General features: G+C 33.5%; 2 protein-coding genes across 3 annotated transcripts in view; both read right to left on the bottom strand.

Moving 5' to 3' along the window:
* Nucleotides 1-541: 541 nt before the first annotated feature.
* LOC149531521 (transcription factor bHLH36-like) lies at nt 542-2,740 on the bottom strand. 2 transcript variants are annotated; one of them, XM_089811010.1, is made up of 3 exons: nt 2,289-2,740; nt 1,018-1,359; nt 542-909 (listed from the first exon to the last, which is right to left on the bottom strand). In XM_089811010.1, exons 1-3 carry the CDS (start codon nt 2,577-2,579, stop codon nt 820-822), a joined length of 723 nt encoding a protein of 240 aa, XP_089667136.1. In that variant the 5' UTR covers nt 2,580-2,740; the 3' UTR covers nt 542-819. The 2 variants fall into 2 exon arrangements, with proteins under 2 accessions (XP_089667136.1, XP_089667135.1); XM_089811009.1 differs by having other exon boundaries at nt 2,151-2,713.
* Nucleotides 2,741-2,760: 20 nt separating this feature from the next.
* LOC149531520 (uncharacterized) overlaps nt 2,761-19,053 on the bottom strand; it is a 177,028-nt gene continuing 160,735 nt past the window's right edge. Inside the window, exon 4 of the mRNA XM_089811011.1 lies at nt 2,761-3,006. Within this exon, the coding sequence (XP_089667137.1) occupies nt 2,910-3,006 (97 nt within the window). The 3' untranslated portion in view covers nt 2,761-2,909. The remainder of the gene's footprint in view (nt 3,007-19,053) is intronic.

Here is a 19,053-nt window from a genome sequence, read left to right as displayed (position 1 = left end):
GTACTAAAGCTGTCAATATTAATTTTCCATCTTATTCATGAATAAAAAGACTGATAAAAATATGTAACTGTCAAAAACTTTAACATTTTTATTATTGAATGGTTTGATTTTTAAGAATGTCCATCATATACAAACACTTTAACCGGTTCATCACTCTATCTTCACAAATACTGTGATTATAGTTTACTGAATCATGATATTGTAAAAGTATTGAATGTGTATAAAATTTGAAATTTCTCACCCAATCAGCTTATCTTAGTCATTGATGAAAACATTATGTAACGATTAAATCCAAAAGCTATTAACGTGTTATTCAGCTTAAGTAGCTTTAAGCAATGGATAGCTGTCCACTGCTATCCACTCATTCTAATTCTCAAAACATGAAACTATCGAAAGTGCTAGAGTTTCTGATCCCGTTCATAATGAGCTGGGTGATGAGTTGGTTATCGGTCAGCATTTATGAATAAAAGTTTCAATTATCTTGTACTCTTTAAATTCATGTACACAATATGCAGATGGAACCAGATAGGGAATCTCAAAGTTCAAAAAGGAAAAGTGGATGCAATCAGTGTCATAATAAGAAATATGCCATGTTTTAAAAGCATGAATTGCACAAAACAGTAAAATCATTCTAGTGTTTTACTGAAGTGCAGCTACCTGAATGTGTATCACTCTATTAAAGTTTTCTTTTTAATTTTTAAACTTCCACACAGTCTAGGTTATTTAGATGTTTGGATTTCCTTTAACCTAATAACACTTACAACACAACTACTATATATTGCAATACCAGCCATTGAATTGTAGATTGCTACAATCTTTCTATGCATCTTCCATGTTTATCCTCTCCATCAGCTGCCCAAGTCTCTGCTCAAGATTGGCGGCGCTGCTGAACTTCTGCTGATCAGAAAGCTGCAACACAAATTAACAAATAAATATTCACAATTTATTGCCAGCTTTATTTGACTTGCGAATTGAAGCCCAAATGCTTCAAAATATGGGTCCTTGTGAAAACACTACCTTGCAATGAAGACTGTGGAAAACTTTGTCATCAGGTGTGAAAGAAGAAGCAGAAATTATATGAAGCCCTTCCTGTTCAAGTACAAGGAGAAGACTAGAGAGAGCCATCTGCCCTCTCAAACAAGTTGTTGTGACAAGTACAAGGGAACCCACATGACTGACATTCACCTGAGGAAATACATTGCTCTCCCATAATGATCTATCTTTCTTCTCTTTGTAACAGTGTTTTGTTTCAGTAAGCTTCACATTTTCTTTCTTCTTTGTAAGCTCCTCCAGCTTGTTTTCTAGATGTTGGATATAGTCAGTGGCCACAGATAACTGATCAGTTATAGAAGTCTTGCCCTGCACAAAAATCCAGGACCCTCCAATCATATATTTATCTGTTTTTAACTCTCCTTTAATGGGCACCGGAAGTCAATTTCATCACAATAAAAAACCATATTGTTTCAAAACTGGATTTCAAGCACTTACTGGAGATATTAAGCAGTGTTGTAAGTAGAATTCCTTTAAAGAAATTACTGTTCAAACACCTGTATTTTCTAAGGTCATGGGTTTATCAAGCCAACTATTACTTCAGGAGTCCACGACATAATTTTGCATTATCTTTTAAATTGAGTTGCATTTCTAACAGCTTAGGTAATGGGTGAAATTGTGTATGGAGACTTACATAGAGTATTTGTTATTTTGTAATGACCTTAAGGCATCGATTGAACTTTTTTTTTTGAAAAGAATGTATGAGATATTATGGAGTGAATGAAATCTAAACTTCTAACACAGATAATGGATTTTAGAGATCACATCCTGATCAAACATTTAATAATCAAATTGGCATGTAAGAAATAGATCACAATTGCTTCATAGATTCATCTAAAGACACAAATAGAACTTATCATACAAACTTGATATTATCAAATATTTAAAAAAATAAAAAATAAAGCCAAACAAACTATGCAAGTTGGAAGAATTACTAAAAATATTCCAGCCTCGTTGGCATTAGTTGTTTTTCAAACTTATACCTAAACTTCGCACATTGACTGCATCTTTTAGTGGATAGGTTGGAGGATATATCATCTGAGACAGATGGGTTAGTATTACATACCCTAAAATGAGACAGATGGGTTAGTATTACATACCCTAAAATTGTCCTCCGGTATCAAAGATCTGAGATCAGTATAGCGAGATTTCATTTGTTTCCTCCTCTCTTTTTCTATCACTTTGTGAAGCAATTTCTTATCAAAAAAAAATGAGACAGATGGGTTAGTATTACATACCCTAAAATTGTCCTCCGGTATCAAAGATCTGAGATCAGTATAGCGAGATTTCATTTGTTTCCTCCTCTCTTTTTCTATCACTTTGTGAAGCAATTTCTTATCAACGCCTTCTGATCTTCTTTTCCGTTTCTTTTCATCATCACAAAATTTGGCGGAAGCAGTCTGCTGCGTTGAATCGAACCCAATTTTTCCATCACTAAGACAGAAATGAGGGAGTGAAAACTTTTGGTCTCCGATCTGCACATCATTACTGGAATGAAATCTGGAAAACATTGGAGGAAAATCATTCATTTTCTTCTCTAAGATGGAGCACAAGCAAATTTTGAAAGAAAGGCATGTGGTTAGAGAGAAGACATCGCAAATTTAGTGCATTGGTGAATAATTGAGGAATGCTGATTTGATCTCATCTGTAATATTCAACAGGAAAACCCTACTTCAAATATATGATTTGACAATTGAATATGGGTACTACCTGGAGAGAGGTGTTTATGGGAGGAAATGAGCGGCAAAGCATGGCACCTGTCGGTAGCTTCCAAGACTTTCTTGTCATTGGGATCTAAAAATTAGGTCGTCAGAAATCGGACACCCAACACCCATTTCTATTCTGCACGGTCTCCGAGTTTAACAAATTGACTTGTCGAGCCCACTGCCAGCTCCCATACTGTCTGAATTTTTTTCCCTGTAAGCTCCGTAGGAATAGAGTGAACAGATTATCATTCTGAAATAAGCACAGAGTAGTTCATTGAGTAAATCTTCCTTGTATCTTAGTTTTAGATTGTTATTCGAGACAAATAATTAGTTGCAAGTTGTATTAAATATGAAATGCACTCAATACAACATTAAATAGGTTAAAGATAAATTGATCGGTACAATGTCTGAGAAAAACCCCACTAATACAAAGCGATTGTTCATGTATATGTACATATAAACACCATATAAATGATCTGGGTTTTTTTATTAGATAAAATATTAATGAACATTGAAGCTAATATAATTATATGGGAAGTTTATAGAAAATGGATTCAACAATTAAAATTATGAGCTGTGTTTGTACTGTTTATGTGTGAAATTCTTACCTATTTTATTCTTACATATTTTCAGGTATTTTTTCAAGGGTTAAATCTGTTTAAATTTGATTTAAAATTTATGATTATTAATAATTTCTATAAGCTACACAACTTTGGTTAAACTCAAATTATAGTATTATTAGTCTTTCATTAATCAATCAAATTTAGTTGGTAATCAAAAGGAAGGGACTGTGATAAGAATAGCTACTGCTACATAGATCTATTATTCAAATTTAACCCTTAAGAATACAAAAAGGAATTTATAAAAATGTATTCATCAACCTACTTGAAACAACAATCCAAAGTTATATTTGAAGGCACAAACCAATGCAAGACATAATACCCTATTCCAAGATCCAAGCACCAAATCACCATGTCAAACACTATCTCAAAGAAGAATATAAGTGATATGTAACATAGATCTCAAAGGTTGACTACTGAGATTCTTCATGTTTTCACTAACTTTGTTGGTGTAATTAAATAGTCACTAATTACACTTACTTAAGCTTATTTAGGATATTGCATTGCATAATAGTTTGTCATAAAGGCACCTAGGAGTTTGTGCCTTAATTAAGCACATGGTGTAGGAGAATTCCACTCTAGGTGGTCATAGTTGTTATCTCAACTCACCTTTAATGCACATATCACATTATCATCCTTATCATCACACATACTTCATTACATAATGGAGGATAATTCACCTTTGATGGACATGTGATTCCACCTTGTGCAAGTAATATGTTCTCTTCTCCTTATCATTGTCTCTTACCATCTTTCCTATATAACGAGGCTTATTATGCACATTTTAATAAATAAATTAGATGTAAATAATATCCATTACCAATAATATCATGCTTACATCTTGATGCAATTAACTTAACAATCTCTTCTGGAAGCTATTTTGGTCTTTCATTTGATGCTAAGGGTGTTGTAGAGTCACCTAAAACTCTAACATGAAAATTCTTCTCAAGAAGTGCAATCTTGGCTTGACTCATTGTTGGTGTAGAATTAGGCAATTCAGACATCATCATCATAGTTTGGAGGAGATTTGGGGATTTGTATTTTGTGGCCTTTTATCACAAGGAAAAATTGAAGCTAGTTAGTGCAAATTAGAAGGAGTTTTCATATAGAGGCAGTCCAAAAACTCCTAAATTGAAGTTTGTTTCATCCAAATCAAATATCTGATGCCTAATCTAAAGCCATTTAATTTTCGAAGGTGCAATGGTGGCGATTCAAAAAATATAATTTGAGAGACAATTATCAAAAAATGGTATATCACTCATATATAATCCTTTTTTGGAGCATTTATTTTGTCTTGGAGTAGAATTTCATAATCTACACAATGCTATAGGTGATTTTGGATTTCTATTTCTGAGTTTTTTTTGAAAACTACAAATTGTATTATTTGCATATTTCAAGGCTTTGTTTGGGCACATATTGTATCATTGTCAAGTGCAATTTCTAGGGAAGTGTGTGATTTTTCATCTAGTTTCTAGATTTGAAATCAATTTTCTTTGATTTGGAGTAGACATTTCACTTGCAATATTTGTACTTGGTGAATACTTAGATTTCAGTTTTCTTATTTGTATCAGTAAGTTGAAGGAGTTATCACTTGACTATTTTCCAAATTCTATGCTACTATGAATGCACTTAGCAGTTTATACAAAATTTCTTCTCTTGATGAATTTACAACCAATCTCACACGAGCACAAGAAAAGTTAGCATGCATTGGTAAATTGAAGCCTTCAAAGAATCAAGCATTGATCACAAATGAATCCTCTCCAAAGGCTTCCAAAAGAAAAATGATGAAAGGTGCTCCCCTTAAAAACATAAACCAATAACAAAAATAAAGAAACAATAGGAAATGTGAGAATAAAATAGGGGCTTCTTGTTATCACTGCAAATGCAGAGTTATAAAATTCACAATTACAATATGCTAACCCACATGGGTACCTTCATTATTGTAATCTACAAAAAAATGCTGAGAACTATCACCCAAAGTTGTTCTAGACAATGTTCAAGTCTTTCTTAACTAGGCAATTTTATGTCGCCCGAGAAAGTTCTAGACATTTAAACTTAATACCTAGGGCCGACAGACCCTAACAGTACATATAGAGTTAGCCAAATACATCTTTGACATTTATTTTAGAAATTTTAGGTAGCCCAACTTTGGAAGGCCATAACTCTCAAATCTTTGTTTCAATTGGCTATTATAACCACTTTTCAAAAATATCAGCGCATGATCTACAGGTTTGGAACAATGTGAGTATCCTTTCATTGAGTTTTCAAACCTCATTTGAGGCCTCTATGACATTCCAAACTGAGTTCAAAGATTTTTCTACAAAAATTTTACTCCAAAAATCGACAATAACTTCTTCGATACTTAAGCTGGAGCAATGAAATTTTTATGGTAGCCTTATAATTCTAAGAAACCTTCATGTAGAAAATCAAAACATTCTAAGCTCTTATGACAAACTTACTAAAAGTAGTAATCTCCTAGAAATAATAACCCCCCTGCTTACTAGTCCTTATGAAAATATAAAAGACTTTCCTCACACCCAAGATGCTCATGCATTAGACACCCAAGGTAATTTGAGAAGTTACTCCATCATGTTTCAAGTGTGCAGAGGAAAACCAAGATTGTTAACCTCCTCACTTGCTAGCTATGATGAATCCTCTACTAGTCTCCCTTTCCATTTGATCAGGCATTCCTCATAAGTTCTCTTCCTTGTACTTTTGCCAACACAACTGTCTAGTATCTCCTCAATCTCCTTTGTAGCCAAAGTAGCTGCTGGAATACTCCACTGCACTTTTGTAACTTCATCTCCATCACATTCTTCATAATACTCTATCAAATCTAAAATATTAAATATCGGTGAAATATTCAATTCAGAAGGCAACTTCACTTCATAAGCATTTCTAGAATCATGCCTTTTCACTATCTTTCTAAACTTCTTCATCTTCAGCTTATTATATTTAGACTAGAAAACCCTCATTTCTAAAATGAAACATGACTTCATCTCCAATCTAAAATTCTTTATCCCTCCTTTTCACATATTTCTTAGCTTTATACTATGTATTCATCTTTATAATATGCTTCCTCACCTCTGCATGGATGTTCTGCAAATGTTTAACAAAATCTTCTATTTCAACACTACTCATCTCTCCTTTCTCCAACTATCACAATTTAGAAGCGTTTTTGGGACTACTCCCATATACAATCTGGAATGATGATTTACTAGTACTCCTATTGACAAAATTATTAAATGCAAATTCCACCTATGGTAAAATCATATCCCATCGTTTTGGCTTGTCTCCAACCAAACATCAGTGAATTTTCAAAGCTCTGATTCACAACTTTTTTCTATCCATCATTATTTGGATGATGCAACAAATTGAACTTTAAATTTATCTTCTATTTCTTCCACAATGTACACCAAAAATATCTGATAAATTTAGTGTCTCAGTCTGAATCTATACTCTTTGGTAGACCATGTAGTCTAACCACTTCTCTAAAAAATAATTTTGCTACATGAACAACATCACTAGTCTTCTTGCAAGGAATGAAATTTGTCATCTTTGAAAACATGTCAACCGCCACAAAAATAGAATCATGCCCATGCTACATCCTTGGTAATCCAAGAAAGTAATCCATGTTGACATACTCCCAAAAATTCTCTGGTATAGGTAATTAATAGTACAACCTTGTATTTTGATTCACTCCTTTCACCATTGGACATAATCTACAACTTTGTACAAACTTCTTCACATCTTGCTACTGTAGAGCTGTAAAACTAGTGCTTAAATGAATACAATGGACAACCAAAACATTCAAAACAATAGATTTAACTCACAGATATGATTGGACAAAAGAGAATTAAAGTACCAAAGTAGCCTAAGAACATGCAAACCTCTTAAACTAAGCAATCTTCCCTTTGATGCATATATGTGTCTGAAAGATGGGATGTTTGCTCAATGACGTTGCTCAATCTTCAGTGGAGGATGTGATTCAAAATGGATTTTTGGATGGATTCTTCCATTATGATGGTATTTTGATAGTCCTTAAGCTCTCAAAATAACATTATAACATTAGCATAGAAGTGGATGATATTTGTGAAGGGAGAGGGTTTCATTTATAGTGCAAGGGGTAGTGAGATGGAGGGTCAGGATGCAAGGAAGGGGAATTGGTTAAGGAAGGCTAGGATGCAAGGACGAGAGAGCACATGGATTGTGCTTCTTCAAACCTCTAGCCTTGTGACAAGTGTCATAAGAGAATTGAGTAGGGAAGATGGTCAAGCTAGGTGTCTAGAGGGAGTTATGAGGGAGGAAAAGGGAGGACAAGTGTTGAAAAAGGTGTAAAAAGTCTTTAAAGAGCCTTTAAGTCATGTAAGAGCCTTTAAGGCTCTTGGATAAGAATGCAAGACTTTAAGGATAGAACTTTGACTTTGGTTTGGTTTAAGACTTTCTCAACCCTTAGTTAAAGTTGCACACATGCATAAGGAAGGGATTAGGCTTAGCTTAGGAGAGCATTAGGGTGAAAGTGGCATGTTAGAGGGATGCAAGTGGGCTAGCATTTATGAGGTAGGCTAATTAGTTGGTTAAGCGGGGTTAGCATGGGTCAATGGGTTGGATTTATGTAATGGTAGGGATTTAGGTATAGTTAGGGGTTGGGAATTGATTTGAAATTATCTATTAGATCAAGGTGGATTTTTGAGATTAAATTAAATAGTTTTATGCATTTATTTAATTTAATATGAGAATAGGGATTTAATTCATAATTAGACTTTGGATTTGTCATTTGATTTTATCAATTGGGCTATAATTGATTAATTGAATTAATTAACTAGGGGATGACAATAGATTAATTAAATATTAAATACTTAACTAATGATGCCTTAGGAGATGATTAAATAGGATTACTTGAGTGATGTAATCAGATTTAGGTCTCTACAACTACAACTATGGCCAATAATAATTCTCAACAACCAAAGAAATGGTCTTATCTCTACCAAAATGTCAAGTCAATCCTCCAATATGCTTCTCCTTGATAAGATTTTCTCTCATTGAACTTCTGGGAATGCACAATTGACTTCCTTTGAACAAAATACTATCTTGGATCATGAAATTCAACTACTTTGTCATATCAACTGTAATAGGTTCTGTACAAGCCTTCCATGCCTCACTAAAATCAACATTATCTAGATACAAAGTACTGAGTTCCTTGATCCCAACCACCTCTATTTGTATTTCTGTCAACAAAAGTTGTCTTCTACTAAGAGCATCTACAACTCTATCATAATTCTCACTCGTGCGTTTTAAAATAAATGTATAACTTTGCAAAAACTCAACCCACTTCAAATGCCTTTGTTCAATTTACCTTGACTATTCAAATATTGTAAAGCTTGATGATCAGTATACAAAATAAACTCCTTAGGAAGAAGATAGTGCCTCCACTTCTTCAATGCTTGAACTATACCATAAAATTCTTGATCATAAACATAATATTTTCTTTTTGCATCATTCAACTTCTCACTAAAATAAGCAATAGGTCTACCTTTTTGGCTCAAAACAGATCCTATTGTAGTACCATTAGTATCATAGTCTACTTGAAACACCTTGTTAAAATAAGGAAGTGCTAGAACAGGTTGCTCAGTAACTTTCTATTTGAATAGATTTAAACTCTTATCTACTCTTATAGTCCACTTAAGTTCTTTCTTGTCCCCTATCATTGTTTTAGTTGGGGGTCCATAAATATTGCTAAAACTTCTTATGACAATTTTGTAAAAACTAGATAGTCCATGAAAAGATCTTACCTCTGTCGTACTCTTTGGAATAGGCCATTCAAGGATAGTCTTCACTTTCTGTAAGTCTATTTTCAAACCTTCTACTAAGACTAAAAATCTCAAGTACACCAACTCCCTCTTTAGAAAATTGCACTTCTTCAGGTTTATCAACAAGTTTTCTTCCCTCAACTTATCAAACACCTTGCGAATATGATTCAAATGCTCCTCCAATATCTTACTAAAAGAAAGAATATCATCTAGGTAAACAATGACAAACTTACCTAGAAACTCCTTTAGTACCTTATTCATGAGCTGTATGAAAGTGCTCAGTGCATTGGTTACCCCAAAAGGCATGACTAGCTACTTGTATAGTCCTTACCTTTTCTTGAAAGTATTCTTCCACTCATCACCTTCTTTCGTACGAATTTTACAATACCCACTCTTTAGATATATCTTTGTGAAATACTCAGCTCTACTCAAATAGTCCATAATATCATACATCCTTGGTAATGGAAATATGTACTCGATTATGATCTTGTTGATCATGTGAGAATCTGTGCACATCCTTCTTGATTCTTCTTTGGTGCTAATATGGTTGGTATAGCACATGGACTCATACTCTCTCGAATCAACCCCTTCTGCAACAACTCATGAACTTTTCTATTCAACTATTGACTTTCTCCTGGTGTCATTCTATGTGATGCCTTATTTGGAAAATGGGTTCTAGGAACCAAATCCATCTGATGACTAATTTTTTTCATTGGGAGCAATCCATTATGTACATTATCTATTACACTACCAGAAAACTCCCCCAACATATCTACAACTTTTTTAGGTACCTCCTCTCTTCTTTACTGCCTTTTGGAATTATCGTAACACACATATGCTCACATTTCACACCTTTGAGAAACTCTTTTCCACCAATAAAACATATTTTGATAGCACTACTTACCTTTACTTCTTTCTCATTCAATGGTTTCAACTTATGTTTCACTCCATCCTTGGTTAGAGTGTAGGTATTTTCTCACCCATCATGTAAAACATGCCTATCAAACTTCTACGGCCTACCCAAAAAAATATGACATATTTCCAAGGTATGATATCACAAAGTACCTCATCCTGGTAGCTTCCAATCTTAAACTTTACTGAGAACTTCTCATTGACCATGACCTTATGGTCATCTTACACCCAAGAAATATGGTATAGATGCAAGTGTTTCCGCCTCTTCAACTTCAACTTTGTGACCATATTTTCTCACACCACATTGTCAATGCTTCCACTGTCAATGATCACATCATAATAGTTATCATCACATTTGGACCTGGTGTGAAAGAAACTCCTTCTTTTCATCTGATTCATTCTAACCACTCAGTAGGACTCTTTTATTGACTAGAACTTGTCCTCTTTCAACATCTTTAGAATGTGATGATCTAGCATCTTCATCAATATGTTCAACTCTAGTCTGGCCTTTGGTTCTTTAATCTATCCTTCTTTGGTACTTGGAACATTCAAACTCTTTACATCCTTTTTCTCCACAATGAAAACATTTTCCACGGAAGCCTCCTCTTCTAGATCCTTGTCCTCTACCTCTTCCTCTCTGATCTCTATTGTTCTAATCATGGAAATGATTAGAATTGTTTCTCCTCTAGTTATGACTACTAGTTCTAACCTCATCCTTGTTCTTCTGATCATCACTATGACCTCCATAAGGTCATTTGCCACATTTTCCACTGCGACCTCTTCCACTATTCTTGTTGTAAAATTTCTTGCTCAATTTCTCCTCAACTCTTAAGGAAAACTAGTATGCCTCCTTAATACTATTCATTTGAAGTAGACTCAACTTGTCTTGAATACTTGGTCTTAACCTATTAAGATAACATGCCACTTTCTCCTTATCAAATTCTACATGGTTGGTTCTAATGAGAACTTGGTAGAACTCTTCGGTATACTCTTGAATAGATTCTTTGGCTTGCTTTAACCCTTGTATTTTCTTCAAAAGATCAAGCTCCTAATCCATGAGAATGAATTATCACTTCAGTTTATCAATCGTTTGATCCCATCTATTGATTTTCTCATTTCCCCTTTTATTTTGCTCGAACTAAATCTCCTATCACAAGACCATTGCATGTCCCTTAAATTTTTCCTTCACAAACTTGACCCTATTAGGATGCTCAATATCTTCATACTCAAAGTACTCCTCTAATTCATTGATCCAATCAATTAGCTCCTTTGGGTTAAGATTTCCCTAAAATGTGGGAACCTCAAACTTAGATCTTTTTCCAATCTTGGAATGGCCTTAAAAAGCCTCTCTTTCTCTAGGTTTAGGAATATCTCTACTTCAGCATTTTCTTCTTCTTCATCCTCATCCTTGCTTTCATCTCTTACAAAAAGATTTATTCTTCTGTGCATTTTTTCTTCTAATGATTGCATTTTTCTTTGGAGGGCTCTAAAAGCATTAGGTGTAACACCTACAACTCTTTCACCACGCCCTCTTTGTGGAGGCATTTTCATGCTTTTACTAAAACCCTAGTGCAAATTGCCTCATAATAAAAGATCTATCTACATGCTCATCCCAAACCACAATTCTAGTGTGAACTACCTCACAATTAATGATCTATCCACACATTCAAGAACTCTAGCTCTAATACGACTTGATGAAGGGTTCTCCCCTTAATACCATAAACCCATAACAGAAACAAAAATAATAATAGAAAATGTTAGAACAAAATAGGGGCTTCTTATTATCTCAAAAATGCAAAATTATATCTAATTCAAAATTACAATATGCTAACCCACATGGATGCCTTCATTACAGTAATTTACAAGACAATGCTATGAACTATCACCTAGAAATGTTCTAAACAATGTTTGGGTTTTTCTTAAATAGGTAATTTAATGTCGCTCGAGAAGGTTCTAGACATTCAAACTTTATACCTAGGGTTGATAGACCCTACCAATACATATAGAGTCTATCAAATACATCATTGACATTTATTTTAGAAATTTTGGGTAGCCTAACTTTGGAATGCCATAAGCCTCGAACCGTTGCTTTGATTAGCTATTATAAGTACTTTTTGGAAATGCCAACTCTTGATCTACAAGCCTCAAACTATGAAAGCACCTTTTCATCAATTTTTTGGACCTCATCTATGGTCTCCAAGGCCTTCAAACTTGAGTTCAAATATTTTGCTCCAAAATTTTCTACAAAAAAGCCATAATAACTTCTCTGATACTTAAGTTGTAGCAATGAGATTTTTATGGTAGCCTTATAATTCTAAAATGAACCTTCATGTATAAAATTAGAACATTCTGATCTCTTATGAAAAACTTACTAAAAATAGTAAGCTCTCGTAAATATTAACTCCCCTATCTACTAGTCCTTATTAAAACAAAAAAAGGATGAAAATAAAAATATTTTTGGATGATGCAAGATTATCCTCAAACTAGGATTCTCTTGCATCAAAAAAGAATGAAGAGACAAAAGGATCCTAAGCAACATGAAAAAGGTGGCAACTCTCCTTCATAAATAAGTCTAAATCTAGTTCCTCTTCAAGAGAGGAATCAACTAGAAGAAAGAGATAGAAATATGCATATTGAAAAAGGTTAGGACATGATGAGCATAAATGTTTTCGTAAGAAAATTAATGAGCTCACACACATTCTTCAAAATAACAATATCAATTTTCCCTCATGAATATCTACTCCTTCTACACATTAGGTAGCTTCTATATTTACATCATCATCTAAAGGTAAAGGTAAAGGAGTATATCCACACATATTGAACAAGGTATATAGCTTCTTGATTCAGATGCATCACATCATATGGCATCTTATATGGATAAGCTTTCTTGTATTAAGCCTTGTACTTCTCCATCTATATTAATGGGTATCAATACATACATAAAAGTTTGTAGAAAAGGTTATATGCTTACTAGAGGGTATATTTAATGATGTTTTTTGTGTACCATCATTAACCAATAATCAATTTTCTATTAACCAAATTACTTATGGTATAGTTGTGGGTGTTTCCAATCATAGATCAGTCTTGTATTCTTTTTCAAATTTTGTTCATAGTGATGATGATATTTATGATGTATCTAACCCTTTCTCAAGGGTGAATTATTCATGTGAGGATAAAATTGGACACTTGAATCATTTTATTCTTGAGAAAAGTGTTGATCTTCCTACTCCACCTGTTGCATCTTGTAGTATTGTATGAATTCTTGGATGAAATTTTATATGATTCCCATTATGCATATGTGGTTACTTCATTTAAAGGGATTTCTCTTGAATATGCTTGTTCATCTTCTTTGGAGATTGGATTTCCCAACTCTTCAATTTCAATTAGTTTTTTCACATCTCATAGCTCAACTCGATGGTGTGATGTAATCTTTGAGCATGGAGGCACTTATTCATTCTTTAGTGATGCATACATGAAGACCTTCTTCCCCCCTTCAAATTTTGCATGGAGTGGCTTATTCATCATTTGATCTATATATCTCTTCCTAAGGGGTGACATGTTTCTTGTAGGAATTAGCTTATCTTTTGTTTGTGGGTACTCTTCATCTACATTGGAGTTTCTTCATTATGAGGGAGATATCATGTCTCCTTATTTCCTTCCTATGGGGGGATCATTCTTTCTATATAGATGATGCATGTAGTTCTTGAGGGGTATTTAGTACTCCATCCATTGATGCATTTTGTACATTCATCTCTATTTTGGAGGAGGTTTTTTCCCATGAGGTTTTCTCACTTTCTCCACTTTTGGAGAGATTGTATTTCATGTATCATATTGTACATGGGTACCTAACATGGTCTAGTAGCTGGGAGCCATCTTGCATTGTTATTTTAAGTTCATTGCCCTATTTTTCACATAAGGGGGAGTTGGTGTAGTTAAATATTTATTAAATCTATTTACTTAACACTACTTAGGATAATGCATTGCATAGTATTTTTTCATTGAGACACCTATGAGTTTGCACCCCAATTAACATGGAGTAGGAGAATTCCACTCTAGGTGGTCATAGGTGTTATCTCAATCCACCTTTAGTGCACATATCATATTATCATCCTTATTATCACACGTACTTAATTGCATAATGGAGATGATCCACCTTTGGTGGACATGTGAGTTCACCTTCTGTTGGTGATAGGTTATTCTCTCCTTCTCATTGTTTCTTATCATCTTTCCTATATAAGGAGACTTATTATGTACATTTTAATCAATCCATTGGATATGAATTGAGTCCTTTATAAATTATATCATGCTTTCATATTAATGCAATTGTCTTTCCTATATATCTTGTGGAAGTTATCTTGGTGTTTCATTTGATCATGAGAGTGATGTAGAATCACCTAAAACTGTAACAAAAAAATAAAAAAATATTATACATTGAATAAGAACTTCTTCCTAATCTAATAAACTTCATAAATTTTTCATACAATGTATATGTTCTTCAAATAATAATGTGGTAGAATGATTTAGATGTGACTCACAACATCACCATGCAAATAATCACACATAAGAAACCACACCTTCCACACAAATTACATAGTATAAACACTAGGAAAAAACCTACATCAACCATATATTAGTATTATAATGTTAATACATTTACATGACATCCTAGAGCATGATTACCATATATGCAAGTTAGCCACAATGATAAATGTTAAACCAAATATGTAATATGTGGGATCCAAAACACAAAAAAAACCTCTTAGAGAAGTGGCATGTTATTTATTAACTAACATAAACTCTACTAGACCAGAAGAATCTTCTCTTTTGGGTGCATTAGCATTTAAAAAAAAAAAATCAAACTAGAAAATCACTATAGTCGGCTAATGAGTAAAATTAACACTATGTCACTACTAATTCTACTTAATTCATAAATGGATAATGCATTAGATTGTTTGAGAGTGGAATTATTGATTGTTATATTTGGAATTAATAATTTTTCATTAATTTTGAAACATTTTTGTTTATTAGACAATATTCTTAAATTGTTAATTAGTACAATGAATTTTTTTTAGTGAAGATCTATTTGTTGAACTTGAGCTTACAAAGGTTATAATATTTTTTAATTGATTCTACATGCTATGTTTTCCATCTAGTTATTTTCTAAGTTCATTTGGTGAAGTTTGAGAGGATTTTATGAAGACAGGGTTATCATCATTATTTCATGAGAACTATTGTATATAGTGCTTTGGTATTTCGATCAGTGAATTTCAATGGACAAAAGTTATAGTATGATATTTAGGATACTTCATGGAGATGTACATTCATAGAACTATCTATATATTTCCTTTAGTATTATTAGTTCATATTTTAGTTCTCTCATTGGATAGTGAAAGGAAGTTTATCGCCAAATTGACTTAGTCAAGAAATATCTTATTTGGATTATATTATGACTATCTAATAGATGAGAGTGTGTTGCTTAATATTGCATTGTATTCTATATGTAATATATAAAAAACTTATGGAATCCCATTGGTTGATATAATTTATTTTGATATTAGGTCTTAAATGGAGAAAACCCTAATAAGTATGTGAGACTTGTCTAAGAGAGTGAATTAATTGTGAATTTAAAGGTATGTATGGAAGAGAGAATATGCAAGAGGATGATATAATGTGAGTTTAGATTAGAGAAAAATATCAGTATTGTTGTATTAGGGTATGAGTGAAATATAATTATGTCCTTCAAAGTAATTGTATTGACATAGTTGACACTTTTGGTCAATTTATCTTACTGAATTATTATCTATAGTGAAATGTTGATCATTCTTTTTCTTTTTACCTTATTGTAATTGGATTTTTGTGCAATTAAGGGTTTTTTTTCCTTTCCTTAATATAGTATTGAGATTTTTGCAATATTCAAATGGGAAGAGTACTTCTGAGAGTGGGGGGATGAATGAGAAGTAACTAGTTTTTATCCTTTTAAACCCTCATTAACACGTAACTGAAAGTAGAGTACATGCATGAAAACATATAAACAAACATAAAATGAAAGCATGCATCAACACATAACACAAGTGATTTGATAACCCATAAACCCTCCAAGAGTAAGAAGGTAAAACTAGGGTGGGGATGACACCCACAAAAATTACTGTAGCAATATGTTCAATCACTTATGATGGTCTGCCATGTGAAAGGCCTGCCCTATTAAAGGCTTTATACTATGTCAATAGTGACCTGGTTAGAGGATTTAGAAACACTTTACATGAAGTGTCACCCTATTAAAGGATTTACAATAAGTTGTTAAACCCACCTAATACATAAGATTTTCAATCACATTCTCCAAAGGTTCTCCTACCTAGGTGTTAAGCTAACCTATCAATATAGGATTTCAACATCTAATACAATGGTGAGAAAGTATTAGAACATTTGACTTGATAGAGTGCAATCTTCAATTGTTGGGTTCAGGTTCTAGATCTACTCTTTCCTATTTTGATCCTTCCTTGATCTAATCTCTGTATGTGTTCCTTATCTCTTGTGCTATTCTAATCAACTGGATATGAAATTGCTGCTCTATTCCTCTAAGTCTTTTCTTCGTCTTTAATGAAATTTTTCTATAATATCCCCATCCACTATTCTCCTCCTCATATGCAATGAGTTTTCAACCTCCTTTTAAATATTTTAAATACTTAGGGTTAGTTATGGATCTACGATCCATATTGAATCTCAAATTCCCAGTCATACCTTCCATTTTTCTAATTGGTTGCATGCCTTCTCCATTTTTTTGATTGGTTGCATGCAAAATCGTATAGGGAATGTAAATGATTCATCCTTATCCTTTTTCTCCTTCAAAATCTCTTTAAGTCAGCTCCAAAAATGGTCTACATCTTAGTTTTTGAAGGCACAAACTACTATGCCGATGTCTGTGTTACTTGGCACATATTATATTGCTGATGCTTGGCACCTAAATGGTCCTATATTGCTTGGCACATGTTACATTTCTGGTTTGCTCAGAACCTATTATACTCTGTGTTTCTTGGCACATGAGTCTTCCTAAATCACTTGGCACATACTATGCTTAGTCTTGCTCATCATCTATTACTTGCTCGATATCTGAAGTCACTCGGCACCTATTGAAATAGTAACTTAGCACACACACTATGACTTGGCATATATAGTGTATTTGGCTTCAATACAAAAATGCTTGTGGGTTGACACTCAATTGTCAAAACTATCTAAGAGCAACGATCTCTCCCTTTGACATGAGTATCAAAAACACTTAACTAATCATTGCTATTTTATCCTTATGAGTACCTTATCTATAGAATTTCAAAATACGTTAACTCCCCCTGAGCTGATTTGATTTGTGCCTTGTCATTTTTGCAATCAAAATTTTGTGCTGAATGTACCTGATGCTCTTTGTCCTTTGTCTTGTACCTATATTATGTACCTGTTCCTCTATATCTTCTTATGGAATTTTTGTATTTGCATCAGAGCTATTTTCCATATGATTGCCAAAATTTTGCATCTCCCCTTCACTTTGTCTTTATTCTTGTCCCTTTTGGGGTACCTGCAAACTTTCCACTTTATTCCCAAAATGAATGAAAGAATGTAATCAAAATTTGATATTTCTCCATGTATCCTCATATATACATATATCCTCCTAATGTATATATATCTCCCCCTTATTATATTTCTCCCCCTTTTTTGACACTGATGTCAAAGGATTCTAAGGAATAATACCATGTTTAGCCAAAAATGTACTATTTACCTCCAAGAGTATCTTCAGAGCTAAATCCAAATTTTCCAATGCAATATCCAGTGACTTGTGTTGGATGGTAGTCTCTATAGCAAGCTGTATAAGTCCATGTAGGGTAGAAAGATTTGGATCTTTCTTTAGGACTATTTTTGTGTATGCCTGCTCCTCCTGGAGGACCTCTAAGTGTGGGGTTATGGAGGAATGGATGTACATTAATTTTGCTTTTATGTTTGCCTCCTTTTCTATTAATACAACTAATTCCCATTGTGTGTGAAGCGCCTATGCAAAATGCTTCTCACTCTAAGCTGGATCTCTAGGTAATTGCATGCTAGAGATTTTCAAGTTCCTTTCTAAGCTCATTATTCTTTGATTGGTTTCTTGTGTGAAATTTGAAAAGTCACACAACTTCCTATACAATGAAAATCTATTTTCTAGAACAATTTTGGCCTTATCTATTGTCTTGGCCAATTCTACCTATTTAAGTATAATTACACTTGATATCTTCTCATTAACCCTTCCTTGAAACTTTCTTTCTGACCATTCCATTAATTTTGCATTTGTATCATGGTCTTCATTAGTCACCTGATCAATTATATCTAATAGTTGTTCTACTATAGGCCTTGTTTCATCTAGTGATTGCAAGCTAAAGAATCCATGAAGATGTCCTTTATCTCATTCAATGCTTGCATGTACTTGTATTCTCTTCTCAATACTTGTTGTCTCTTTCTCCTATCCAGTGCACTTTGTATTTCATTTATCTTTTCTATGGTGAGGGAGCTAGATTCATAGGAGGGAATGATGATCTCTTCATCAAGTTCAGGATCTCCATAGTGAAATATCCTGGCTACCTTTTTAGAGATTGAGCCTAGTGTTTACACTTGCATTGATATTATCTTTGTGCTCAACTTCTGAAGAGTTTGAGTGGAAGTACCAGTCTTTGGTAATTCAACCAATGTCTAGATTGTAGCTTGCTCCTCATCTCTTGTTTCTTCCTTCTTTTCTTTAGATTTTTCTGTATCACTGACAATTGTTGGGGGTTAACCTATTGACTATTCTTGTTTTCCTGTATCTTCCCCTATTGCTACACTCAAAATCTGAAGTGCATCACTTACTACTTTTGGTGGAGATGGTGGTGGAAGTAGTAGGAGTTTAGTAGCAGTGTATGTAAAAGGTTGTTCCTTTGACTTCACCTTTTCTCTTTG

Source organism: Cupressus sempervirens, chromosome 11 (assembly GCF_028749045.1).
Source record: "Cupressus sempervirens isolate cs-2001-9-10 chromosome 11, ASM2874904v1, whole genome shotgun sequence".
Lineage (NCBI taxonomy): Eukaryota > Viridiplantae > Streptophyta > Pinopsida > Cupressales > Cupressaceae > Cupressus > Cupressus sempervirens.
The sequence above is the reverse complement of the archived record's forward strand: the minus strand, read 5'-3'. Positions and strand labels throughout refer to the sequence as shown.

What these genes read in the sequence shown, in the direction of transcription:
- LOC149531521 (XM_089811009.1), bottom strand. Translation starts at nt 2,579, where the DNA reads ATGAATGATTTTCCTCCAATGTTTTCCAGATTTCATTCCAGTAATGAT. An exon ending in TACCGGAGGACAATTTTAGG is followed by an intron (nt 1,360 to 2,150) that starts GTATGTAATACT and finishes ATTTTTGTGCAG; the next exon opens with GGCAAGACTTCTATAACTGA. An exon ending in TCCACAGTCTTCATTGCAAG is followed by an intron (nt 910 to 1,017) that starts GTAGTGTTTTCA and finishes TTTGTGTTGCAG; the next exon opens with CTTTCTGATCAGCAGAAGTT.